This window comes from Aptenodytes forsteri, unplaced genomic scaffold (genome assembly GCF_000699145.1).
Source record: "Aptenodytes forsteri isolate BGI_AS27 unplaced genomic scaffold, ASM69914v1 Scaffold285, whole genome shotgun sequence".
In the NCBI taxonomy this organism is placed as follows: Eukaryota; Metazoa; Chordata; class Aves; order Sphenisciformes; family Spheniscidae; genus Aptenodytes; species Aptenodytes forsteri.
In genome coordinates this window covers 300125-312700 of record NW_008794453.1, presented here as the reverse complement: position 1 = coordinate 312700, position 12576 = coordinate 300125, and the positions used below count along the sequence as shown (strand labels likewise).

The 12576-nt window shown below is 50.0% G+C and overlaps 1 protein-coding gene across 1 annotated transcript; it reads right to left on the bottom strand.

Annotated features, from left to right (window-relative positions):
• Window positions 1-201: 201 nt before the first annotated feature.
• Window positions 202-11556, bottom strand: SLC16A4 (solute carrier family 16 member 4). Its single transcript, XM_009290608.2, has 9 exons — window positions 11349-11556; window positions 10719-10825; window positions 9441-9573; window positions 8715-8858; window positions 8069-8230; window positions 6987-7535; window positions 5457-5668; window positions 4576-4669; window positions 202-486 (listed from the first exon to the last, which is right to left on the bottom strand). The coding sequence occupies exons 1-9, from the start codon at window positions 11362-11364 to the stop codon at window positions 332-334; spliced, it is 1572 nt and encodes a 523-aa protein (XP_009288883.1). The 5' UTR covers window positions 11365-11556; the 3' UTR covers window positions 202-331.
• Between the last annotated feature and the right edge of the window lie 1020 nt (window positions 11557-12576).

Here is a 12576-nt window from a genome sequence, read left to right as displayed (position 1 = left end):
TGTCGGACTGAAGGCAGGGGGGTTAAATCCGAGGTACAGAAAGACACGGCTCGGGAGCAAAGTCAAAGTGAAGCCAATGTCCATCTGGGCCGCGGGCCTTATTTTTCCCCATCAAATAACGCTTTACACTCCGTATTTCTCAGATGGCTTTAATCGCAAGTACAGGAGAAATATCTGGATATACAAACTGTGAATCTCTCATCTAAAAACTCCTATTTTCATTGTTGCTGCTGTTTCTATTTCCCGGTACAGAAGGTCTGTGCTGGCGCTCGCTTTCCGATCGCGGATGCAATCAAAGACCATCCTTTAACATTTCCACCGCAGAATCGCTTCAGCCAAGCCCGCGACCGTTGTTCAGGTTGGCTTTTTTTAGTTTCCATTTCTGGGCCGAAGGCTCAAAGAAGAAAGAAATCGGTGAGATGAGAGCGCAGGCTCCAGCAAAGAGGAAAGAGCAGACATATGTCTGGGTGTAGTCATACAGCCACCCTGCAGGAGAAAAGATTGTTATTAAAGCTGTTGGGTTTTTCTCACTGAAAAAATCATTTTGGGAGGTGGGCGGCAAGCAAAGGATGTGTGTTCTCATTTAAGAATTCCTCAGATATTTAAGTTATCTTAACTCTTCGTGTGCCTGCTGCTCTGCAGCATTTACATGGACAGTTAGGACTATTGCCGTTGGTATAAAGGCAAACTTGTCGGTCATTCTTCCCAGAGCTAACTTCTCCTGATCCATGTAGCGAACGTGGATTTTAATTTGATTGAATTTAATCCCGGACGTTTTTCCCTGTTTAAATAAATGGGCCAAAAGTAGCTGCTGCAGCAGATGGAAGATCCCACTGGGCTAATGAGATGACTTGCATGTGTTGGTGTTTGCAAGATCTGGGCTGCAAACTCCAGGTTCGCCAGCCTTGGAGAGCTCACCTTCTTGTGAGCAGACACAATTTAATGCAACCTGTCTAATATGAGAGATCCCAGGCCAGGAGCTTGAAGTGAACTTGCTTAAAAGGAGCGTTGTGAGCACTTAAAAGGAAAAACCTGAATTCCATAAAGACTCAGGAATCTGCGAGGGGGTAGGTCGCCTTTTAAAATGACCTTTGGTGTTTTGTTTAGTTACGGCATATTATCTCGTGCCTAGACGATCATTTTAAAGGTGGAGAATTCCTCCATTTGAATCTAAAATATACAAAGCAATGGGAGTTGCCTGCTGCACGTAATGAAAACCTTAATATACTCCTAAATCTGGCATGGGATGGTTGGATGTCCGAGGTGGGTTAGCGGCTGAGCCAGATCTACTGCTGGCGTAAAATGCAATTCCTCCGGTGACATCTGAGGACTTGCATGATTTACACAAACAGCAGATCTGGCCCAAATTTGGGATTCTTAAAACCAGCTCTGGTTAGGAAGGGAAATAATAATAGTCCCCGGAGATCCTGGTCTCGGCCGCGCAGGAGCGTGGCTGCCGCTGTTGTCTGCGAGTGCCGCGGCCCTGAGTAGGGAAGGAAACGGTGCCGGTAAAATTTGGGGATCTGTGACAAACCAGAGGTGTCGTTTGCCTTGCCGTAGATTTACGGGGCTGCAGGAAGGTTTTATAAACAGAGGAAAGGCTGCGGGCTGCTTTGCTCTACCCCGGTTTCAGTTTCTGTTGGCTCGTGCCTTTCTCAGGGGGAGTTTCAGCTCTGTTTTTTTTCTCAGGGATATCGTGTGAGCCGTGGCACAGGCGAAGATGGAGCTTGCTGTCAGAAGGGAGGACCCCGTGGTGCTGGACTGGGTGACGTGGGTGGCTCTCCCGTGAGCCTGCTGTTTTTGCGGAGTGATTTTATTCTCGAAGGTGGATCTGTTTTTTGCTGTCTGAAAGTCTGTGGGATTTGGACAGGAGAAGGGATGCTAACGTAGTCGTTTGTAAGATGTACAGGACAGAGTGCTCCAGTTGCGGAGCTCTGATTTATTTAAATTATTTTTTAAATATCCTTCAGGATATTTTTTAATTTTTTTTTTTGTTTTTTCTATAAGCCCTACTTGGTGCTGAAAGACCAGCATTGCCTCCTCGCCGGCAGCGCAGCGATCGCCTTCCACCGCGTGACACCCCAGCCTTTTAAAGCACCTACGGTGTCTGTGCCCCCCCTCCCCATCCAGGAAAAAAAAAAAAAAATCATTCCTGCTGCAGAAAGCTGAATTAGAAGCTCACGGAGCGCAAACTTCAGCAAAGCAGCAGTTTTGTAAGCAGTGCCAGTAAATCCCTGGCACACGAGTGGTCCAAACTAAACATCCACGGCACATGCTCATGCCGTGGGCTGTGGTCAGGCTGTTTAAATCGCGCTGCCGAGCTGTCATCAGGAGTTTTGTTTATCCCCGATGCCCTAAGGAGCAATACCTAGTGTGAAGATGCAGGTCCAGTTTAGGTGAGAGGATCTAAATGCACGTGCCAGCACGGCTTTCAAATGCCTCCATCCTCTCCCCTTTCACCCCCCGAATTTGCTGGGGCTGGTGTTTGCGTGCTGGTTGCTGGAACGTGTTTTGTAATTTTGGATTACGTGGCTTGTCTTATTTCTTTTGCAGTTTGAGTTACTGATTTGTACTGCTTATGGAAATGAAATGTACTCTTCTCTCCTTAGCTTGCTTGCGGCTTGCCAAAATAATGTTTGTTCTGTCTTGTTCTGTTTTGGTTTTGGTTTTTTCAGTGTGGCAGAAGCATCCAGCAGCGCTGGCGGGCGAGGAGCTGTGAAGGAGCCTTCAAACTTTCCACCCTGGGCTTTCGGTCGGGCTGGCTGCCTCTGGATTTAAGGGCTTTTAGTTAAACAGATTTGCAGGTAAGTCACCTTTTCGTTGCATCGCGATTAGGCTTTGTTCTAGTATGCAAAATAAGCATTTTTAACCTTTGCGGTTCTCATTATGCCCTGGGTTTCACTGCATAAAAATGCTTGCGTTTTTTATAAAATTGTAATTCTGAAGTCAAGGTTTGAGGGAGGTCAGCAGCAGTCAGAGGCACTAAACCCCAGGGTCTCACATAGCATTTAAATCCTGTTCTGTGTCCTGCAAGGGGCAGATGCTTTTGGACACTCAGGGTTAATCTGTAGCTTCTGGTCACGTTCAGTTTTCACGCTTAATACAGCTGTGTTGGAAGAGAAAATGGCAGAATTTATCTTGGATCCTGAACTCTGAATTGTTTCCCTCTCGCTCCGCCTACAGTGAGACGGATCAGCGAGAGTTTTGCTTCTTGGCTTTATTTGGCCTTTATTTATCCCACCAGTATTAAGACGACTGATTTCTGTGGAAGGTTTTTTTTTGCAGGAAACCTGCTTGCTTTACAAAATCCAGAAGCGTTCACACGGCGAGTGGTTAGCACCTTCAGAAAGCCGAAGGCTTCCAATTAGCGAAAGTATATTGGAAGCGGAAGAAAGGATAACTGCGATCTTAGCATGCATGATGCACGGATAAGAGGCAGCCAAGTTATTTAGCTCTTCTCATACTGCGTGTTACTGTGTCGGGGAATTTACTGCGATGGTTGTACAGGGATTGCTTTCTGGTGGACGTACATCTTGTATCAGCAGAAGAGATCTCACCCGATACAGGCGATGTATCACCGTGACAGTGTAAAGCACGCTGTCAAAGAAACGCTTTAGTTGCTCGAAATTGCATCCATATACAGAGGTTTGCCAACCTAGAGATATTGATTAGGGAAATCAATTTTTTCGCGCGCTCGCGGTACAGCAGTGTTGCTGAAATTTTGCACGGAGCTGGTATTTACGGGGTCCTTGGCAGCTTCGAGCAAAGTGCCTCTGCAGGGATGGGGCAGCTGATAGCGGAGGGCAGGGAGCAATAACTGACGAACAAGGTGCCAGGTTTTATTCAGGATACGTTTGCTAGGAGAGTGACGGGACGTTGTTCACGCTGATATTTGACCTTGCAGCTTTTTCCAGTTTGTTTGCATCACGAGGACCTAGGAAGAATTCGGATCCCGTTTCCAGCGAGGAGGTATGGCTAAAGGGTCATCAGGGAAAGGAAAAGCTTTGTCCTGGCCAAGATGTTTGGAGGAGAACAAGTCCCTTGCTCGTAAGCAAAGGCTGGAGACACTTCTAAGCGCTTGAAATCTGCCAGATACTCAAAACTGCCTTGGTTTTCTGGCAGAGGGAGAAGAGGAAAGGCTTTTCATCCTCCTTATCTTTGGGCCCAGGAGCTCTTGCGGCTGAGCCGCGTAATCTTCTTCAAAACAAGAGATTGCTGAGACTTCTCAGTGCCTCTGCTTGGTGGGACTGCTGCTGAGCCCGTCCTTGCTCTACCTTCCTCTCCGTGTCTCCCCTCCAGTCCCTCTGTTCCAAGTTCAGTGTTATCATGCCCTGTTGGGGGTAAAATCCACGGTAACGCGGTCGTTACTCTTCTGCTGTGGTCAGGGTTTAAACGTGTGCGTGGGGTTTAGCCTCCTTTTTTCCACGCAGCTTTTCTCCAAACTGCTAGTTGGGTTTTGCAAACAGGGACAGAAAACCCACCCTTGGATGCGTATGGGCAGGAGAGTGAACCAGGAGCATGTTTTATCGCTGGATGCCTGCGGTGGGTACATATTATACGCAACATTAGAGTTACCTGCTAGAGGAGGTCCGCCGATGGCTGCTATCCCGGCAAAGAAGGCAGCAAACCCCAAGTAGCTGTGGAGTTTTTGCACGCCCACTAGATCTACCTGGTTTTAAAAGAAAATGGGTAATTATCGATTGAGTTCATGCGAACGCGCGAGCATAAGAGATTTTTTTTTTTTTTCTTTCTTCCTTTCTTTCTTTCTGGGGATTTTCCTCTTCAGCTGCAGTTTTGAAAGGACTTTGCACCTGTAGGTCTGACCCAGCCTGGAATCCGCTCGCCTCCTTAAGGCCAGCACAGAAATTACTAGGACGCGAGATGCTTTTCTGCCTTCCAGCTGCTTGGGCATCTCCCGAAACTAGTAACGCTGCTAAGGCTTTGAGGAAGGTGTTTTAAACTCTCAATTCCTTCCCAGAAAGAAATGCCAAATTATAACGATGCCTCCCTATCCGGATCCTGCCGTAACTGGTCTGCGCGTGTTATAGATAATTCTGGGACCGGGAGCAGATACGCACAACCCTCTGTCTTGGCGTTGGTGAGAAGGCGACCAGGATGAATCCATTCATTTCCTATGAGCTGGAGCAGTCTCCTTCAGCAAGGAGGACGTGGAGGGCAATTAGCAGAGCCAGGTCAGTAAAAAATCTGCAGTAAATTCCCAGTGCTTCTGTTGCGTCTGGGCTGTGGATACCAGTACAGGTGGGTTGGAGAGGAGATTTGGGGCTTTCCAGCGGTTCAGACCGGGAAGGCAGGAGGGGAGAGCCCTCTCGTGCGGGTCTGCAACAGCCCAGGGTAATTCAGCTTTATGAAAGGCTTTTGGGATAATTTTGGAATACTGTTGGAAATGCCACATACTACATATATATTTTTTTTTTTTAATGAAATATCCTACTCACCAGCACAGGGAGGACCAGGGCCATGAACCCGCCGCAGAAAACGGCGAAGGCCACCGCGTAGGTCATGAGTAACGGGAAGGTGGTGGCCAGAGGACAGAGCAGGTTGGTGATGCCGCCGAGGACAAGGTAAGCCACGTGGTAGTGATACTTCTTGGTCCAGTTCTGGTCGGCGACCCAGCCCGAGAGCAGCTGGCTGACCGTCTCCGTGATGCCTGGGGGGAAGAGGAGTTCACCGGAGCCTCAAAGAAGACTTTTTTTTATTTTTTGGGGTTTGTTTTTTCTATTTTGCACTGCGTCGCTCTGAAACGCATCCCGATTCCGCCTGCCGCTCGCTGTAACAACGTGACCACAAAGGGCTGAAAGGCCGGGAAGTTACAGGAAAGGCGTTTTTAGGCTGTTGTAAAATTCATGCTTTTTTTTTTTTTTTTTCCTCCTTTACCTTGGTGCCTGCTATTGCCAAGTGCCTGTGGGTGCATTAAAGTGGTCTGTAAAAATTCAATTAAGGGCTGTGCACTCAGCAGAAAACTCTGAAATGCCCTTCAGTAAAAACTGGAAAGATAAGCTTGCTGCTCGATCTTTTTCAAGACAGAGAAAAAGCAGAATATTGAGAAGAAATATGCTTATGAGATTTTAATTTTTATAAAGAAGCACGGAAGGACAGAAGACTGGCATTTTTTTTAAAGGCTCAGCAAACTTTTGGTACTTGGATTTTACATTTCTCAATATGTTTTTATGAACTAAAGAGGAGAGGAGTGCTCGCTGTCAGCTAATGCCTTGCTGACCACTGTGTCCCTCCTACTCAATTCAAAATGCTAGATTAATTCCTGTGCTCTCCTTCTAGATTCCTTGACAGCGTAACGTCATTTCTAAATATTATACGGCAGTGTAGAAGTAAAATTTATTTTTGTACAATAAAATATTTTACGATGACTGAGGTTGCAGCCGCTTTCTTAACCTGATGCGACTTTAGTGTTAATCCCTGCTTATAATCAGGCATGTTGTTATTTGTCAGGGCTGGGGGTTGTTGGTTTTTTTTTTTTCCCTTGGAGGTGAACGTGCCAAATCCAAATGGCTAGATCCAAGTTAATGTTGGTTTCCCCCCCCCCAGTATTGAATTTTCCCTTCTCTGCACACATTCCTGGGTCAAACTGGAGGTCTTTGAACGCCGAGTGGCTCTGGATTTCTGTGGCTTGTGGGTTTAAGCAAAGCAGGGGCCGTGGTGGGAAGGCTTTAGGAGGACAGATAGCACCTATGTAATTGGAAACTTGTGTTTGTTCGGCGCAGCGGGGATGGGGGATCATCTAACTTAGGCTGAGAGAACCACCCACCATGTGAGAGCGACTTTGTGCATCTACAGAAGGCGACGCTATATATACAGAAGGGGGGTAAGGGCTGCGAGCTAAACCTCTTCCATGAAGATTTATTCTAGGACATATTTGGGACTATTTCTTGGCAAGATTTGTGTTGCTTTTCTTTCCTATTTTGGTATCATTGTAATTATAAATGGGTTTAAAAGATTCTTTTGCCTACCAGCCACTGAAATGAGGTAAGAGGCATCCATGCTGCTTATGCCCAGCATCCTGGCTCTTGCTACCAGGTGGAAGATGGGCACGAAGTAGGCCAAGTGGCTGAACAAAAAAGACCACGTGAAAATGCAGAAGACGGGATCCTTCAGTGGGGAGAAGTCGAGGAGAGGCTGTGAATTTTCTCTTTCGGTCGGTGGAAGGGATTTGTAGCTTCTCTTGGCCTCGGTGGCTATTTCTGGTGAGCAGCTGTCCACGGGGGGTTTCTCAAGCCCTTCCAAAGCCGATGTATTTACCGGACCAGAGACATCGCTGCCGTGGGGCATCGTGACTCCCTCCGTGGTGGGAAGGTCCTGTGCGCTGTGAAGCTGTATTTCCCTGTGAGTGGTTTCATTTAAGCATCCATCAAGGGTTTCTGAATCTTTCTTTGCCGTTAAAGACCCACGGTCTTGATTTTTAGCAGAGGAGCGATGAGGCAGCTGGGTGCTGACGGGTCGCAGCAGCATGCTGGAAGGCACGAGGTTTAACATGATGCCTCCAAAAATCAGGAGGGTACCTGAGGGGAAGACAGAAGAAGTTGTTTTCTTGGCATGGGAAAGGAGGAGCAGTAGGAAAGGGTCTTTCTAGAACAGGGTATGGTTTGTATCGAACACGGAGAAAGCTCAGTCATAAGGAGGAGGTATCTTACAGGAGCTTTTATTCGTGTTTTTCTAGCTGGAAGTGCCTTTCGCTGTGATGCACGCAACAAATCCAGAGCTACCTCTGGGATCTGGGAGTTTGTTTTGTTTTCCCTCATTAAAAGTCCATTACACGTGACGGACCTTCAAGACGGCCTGAAAAAGCGTAGTGAAAGTAGGGACTTCCAGTTTTGGTTTTGGTTTCTGCGGTCTGTTTTGACTCTGACTTAACTTTAATGTCTGATTAAGTGTTTAATCGTTAACCAGATGTCCCCAGACTATCCTAGAAGATGCAGAGTTGTTCCTCGGTGCATCCAATTTTAATTTTTAAAAAGATCCTCTTACCCTGCCCGGATATCCTCAGACACCCTCTTAGCGCTGATGAATTTGGATAAACGGGAGATGCGCTCACCTTGCCAGCCATAAAAATCGATGAGAAGTTGAGTGAACGGCGCTATTAGAAATGTCAGCCCCATCCCGGAGCGGGCGATGGCGTTGGAGAAAGCCAGCCGTGTCCTGCAGCGCTTGGCCGTCATCACTGCAGCCGCCTGGTAGAGGCAGGCGAACCCCATACCTGCGGGAAGGGGAGAAATAAGATGTCCACGGCCAAAAAGTGACCGCTTTGTGCTGTGAGCTTTAGGGATTCAAAGTCACGCCATCCCAAGCTGCTTGTCCCCCTAGTAGAGCTGCTCTGCAGGGTTCATGGGCTGAAAGCGGGGGGACTTTGGCTGTTGCAGTCAGTGGAGAACACGATTCATGCGTGGTATTTAGTATCTGGGGTTTTTGAGGCTGTGCGCTTTTAGTAAGGGATTTTTAAAAGGCCAGGATTCACGTTGGGTCCGGGAAAAAAAGCAAGGTTAGTTGGGTCTAGCATGTTGAAACCGGTATTTTATGCTCCGGAGCATGAAGCTTTGGGGTTTCACGCAACATCTCGTAGAAAGGAGCTGGGGATGCTTTACTATTAAAGGAACAGCCTGCTTTAACGTTAAAGGAGCTGCTTTTACTCGTCGTGCACAGGAAAAAAATCTCTGCCCGACTGTGAGTCGCAGGCTGCTCACCCAGGAGAAGTCCCATGGAGACGCAGAGGAAGGGGACGCTGGTAGCCTGCGTGCTCAGCAGGCAGCCCCCTCCGACCAAGCCGGCCCCGATCATGGAGGTTGGCCGCTCGCCCAGCCTCCTGCAGACCACGGCCACGAGTGGGGCTGGAAGGGAAAGGAGGAAGAAATCTGGGGCTGAAGATGTCAAATGACGCTTTGCGGGGCTCTGGGGACTTGTATTGGGGTCATTGCAACTGGTGTCCCGGCGAGTGGTCCGTGTGCCACCCTGGGAGGGAGGGGGTGACACTAGGAATTTGGGATGGGTTTAATATTCAAGAGCACCAGGAGAGCGGGCAAGAGACCTTGCCTCGTACCCTGGGAGCTCGGAGGACGGGGCAGGGGAAGGAATCAAAGCCCAGACTTTCGGATGTCCTGAGCCTGCTTCCTAATGCACACCACGCTCAGCTGCCACGACTTATTCAGCAACTGGTTTGCTCGGAGGCATTAATGTTGGTGTTAGGGGTGAGGCTTTGCTCTGAACGTGTATAATAAACCTGCTACGGCGAGGCGGCGTGACACACACGATCCCCATCCTTGGACCATGCTCCTGCTTAAGACACGCGTGGGTACCAGCCGTGTCCGGCTTGCGGTCTGGGATGGACATCGGATCTGCAGAGCATCCTCAGCACCCCTTAAAGCCAATGGGCTTGAGGCTGAAGCGCTGCCCCCCCCATCCTTACAGCTCACCTCCTAAGAAGCGCAGGGAGGACATGATGGAGCCGATCCAACTGACTTGCTCGGAGGAGCCCCCCACCTCCTCTTGGAAAGCCACAAAGAAAATCCCGAAGGTCTTGAGCATCCCCATCACAAGTACGTTGACCTGAATTGGAAGCAGACGGAGGTGAGATGCCACAGGGGTGAGGCGGGAGGGAAAGCTTTTCCTTCTGCTTTTCTTGTGGGGATGATTCGTGGTGTTTGGGGAGAAGCAAACCGGGACACGTTAACTGGTGTAGCGTGTGTTGGGGAATATCGGCAGGGTGGACTGGTGGTGGCCATGCCGTGGGTCATTAACAGACCCTCAAAAAAACCTTCTGTGCAAACTGGCTTTTCCAAAGAAAAGGAACAAAATAACACTAGAGCCTGACTCTTGTAGGGTTTTTTTTTGCTCTGTAAGTTATTTTTTAATACTAAAAAGTAATCTAAATGGGTCTGAGCACTCTGAAAGATCACTAGGGGTTGATGAGGTGTTGAGCGGAGCAGGGATGGACATTAGCCGGTGCGGTTTCCCAGGCTAGCCCTGCCACGGGGGCAAAGGATGGTTTGTGTCCTCAATGTTAACTCCCTCCCTCCTCCCCGGTAGCGGGTGGTTAATGATTGGCAGCGAGTTACTTTGGATGGAGTGGAAGCGGGGTAAAGCTTTCCTGCGCTTCCCAGCTTTCCTAGCTGGGGGATGGCGTTGTCTTCATCGCCGATGGGAAGATGGTGTGTGGTATTAAAGCCTGTAGCATGGAGAATTAGTGCTTTCAAGTGGTGTCGAGATGCCCGGTCCTTCCAGGAGAGCATAAGTGAGCGTGTGTGTGCTGCCTGCACCCTGTGCTGCTCCTGCAGTTGGTCCCTGGGGACCCATCTCAGCTCCGATCCTCTGCTGCCCCAAGATGGGATCTCGCCCTTACCGGAGGTACAAGACACTCCTTTGGGGTTTGACACCCCGGTGATGGCGTGTGTGAGTAGCGAAAAGTCACCTTATCGTTGCAAGCTGCCTTTTGGCCCTGGGCTGCAGGTTGGGCCCCTTCACTTACATCAGCTGAGATGTTTTCAGGTGGCATTTCACAGGGGAGGGTGTGGGTCTTTGCTCAGCCTGCAGTGAAATGGGTGATGGCACTCGGCGTAGCAAAGCACCGCTGATTTTTGCCCTTAGCTCGGTGGGATCGGCCTGTCCTGTCCTCCGCTCCGTGTGAGCGAGACTCGAGACTTTCTATCTGCCCCAGCCTCAGGAGGGTTTAGCTGAGTTTGTTCTCTGCTTACCAGGAAGAAGTGAAACACCACTCCCCATGCCCACCCTCCGTCCGCCGCTTCGGCGCCTGGTCTCTTCCCAGCTGCCGGAGCCTCTGGCTCTTCCGTCTTCCTTTCCCCTGGAAATGAAAATTTCAGGACACCTTAACACCTTCCTCCGTTGCGGTTTCAATTCAAAAAGAGCTCCCGGGAAAGCTTCAGCTGCCTTTGAACCCTTTTGCTCCTTGGCTGTTAATGAGGTAGGCACCAGGTAACCTTGCAAAAGCTTTTGAGGGTGGGCGAAACTTTTGTCAACCTTTTTGCCAACAGATGTTAAGTTGCACATTATCACTGCCTGCAAACAGTTTAGTATCCTTTCTCTTTCCCACCAAATTACTGTAACCACTTAAGCTTTAAGGGATTTTAAGTGACAAGCACCTTACTGCTGCTTTAGTGTGGATAGTTTGGTTGGTTTGTGCCAGAAGTCGGGGCGTCACCGTCTGTCTGTATCCATCTTTGAGCTCTCCCTTCCCCGTCCTTCTCTGCTCCTCTCCCTTCCATCCTCTCACCCATCCCGCACCTCTGGCAGCGGCAGGATCCTGCCCGAGGGAGCAGCTGGACCCTAGAGCAGTCGGGGCTGATGAACCTGAAACTTTTCCTTACCGCCTTGCTGCTGCATGCTGGAAAATCCTCCCTGAAACAGTCGATTGCAAGGAGGAATTGTCTCTTCATTTGCTCCAGAGACTAAATCCCCCCTTCCTGACTTGGCACCCCGAAGTCTGGTCCTTCATTCTCTTCTGGTGAGGACGATGGTGTCCGTCCTTCCTGATGAGTCCCGAAGCGGGACGTGGAGCCCGACAAGCACTGGGGGCTGTGTGGACAGAGCCCGTCCTCCTCCTCCCGGGAGGCAGAGCCTGGCTTACGGGGCCCGGAGGCCAGGAGTCCCTCCCCTTCCCCAGCTGGGAGCAGGAAACCCGGGGCTTTCGGAGCAGAAATCCTGTTGGGAGGAAAGAGGAGGGGAAGCCTGCAAGGGTTATAGCTGCAGGCAAAGCCTTGAGCCTTGCCAGACGTTGAGCGGAGCAGTAGGTGGCAATGGTGGACTGAAGCCAAGCCTGGGGCTACTGGCGGCTGCAGGGGAGCAGAGCCCCGTCCCTGCCTGTCCTGCCCGCCCTGCCTCTGCTGCACAGCCCTTGGCCCGGGGAAGCTGCGTCATTTAGGAGGGGATAGTCTGAAAAGCTTTAGGTTTTCCAGCCGAGATGCTCGGCAGCTGGAGCGGAGCAGCCCTGCTGCTGCAGCCCTTGAGTGGAAGCTGGTAGTTGAGCGGGATTTGAGTTGGCTCCATGCCTCTATTGTAAATATGCACAAACTCCCGGGTAAATACGGCCCTCGCACTTCCTCCCCCCGTTTCGGCTGACCTGTCAGCCCAGTCGGCATTCCTGAGGTCAGACAGAATTGTAGGATCGTGATACCGACCTCTGCTCCCCTCCCTTGGCAGAGAAGGCAATGCTCCATCTTACTGGAGGAGCCCAGGATATATCGGAGCCTATGGAGGAGCTTTCCCTATAGTAGGACTTTTAATGTGTGCATTAAGTAGGGGATCGTAGGGAAGTGATCGTGCCCCTGTACTCGGCACTGGGGAGGCCGCACCTCGAACACTGTGTTCAGTTTTGGGCCCCTCACTACAAGAAGGACGTCGAGGTGCTGGAGCGTGTCCAGAGAAGGGCAACGAGGCTGGTGAGGGGTCTGGAGAACAAGTCTGATGAGGAGCGGCTGAGGGAACTGGGGGTGTTTAGCCTGGAGAAGAGGAGGCTGAGGGGAGACCTCATCGCTCTCTACAACTACCTGAAAGGAGGCTGTAGCGAGGTGGGGTCGGTCTCTTCTCCCAAGTAAC

What these genes read in the sequence shown, in the direction of transcription:
- SLC16A4 (XM_009290608.2), bottom strand. An exon ending in TGGTGTTTCACTTCTTCCTG is followed by an intron (nt 9,574 to 10,718) that starts GTAAGCAGAGAA and finishes CTTCCAATTCAG; the next exon opens with GTCAACGTACTTGTGATGGG. An exon ending in CTCCATGGGACTTCTCCTGG is followed by an intron (nt 8,231 to 8,714) that starts GTGAGCAGCCTG and finishes CCCTTCCCGCAG; the next exon opens with GTATGGGGTTCGCCTGCCTC.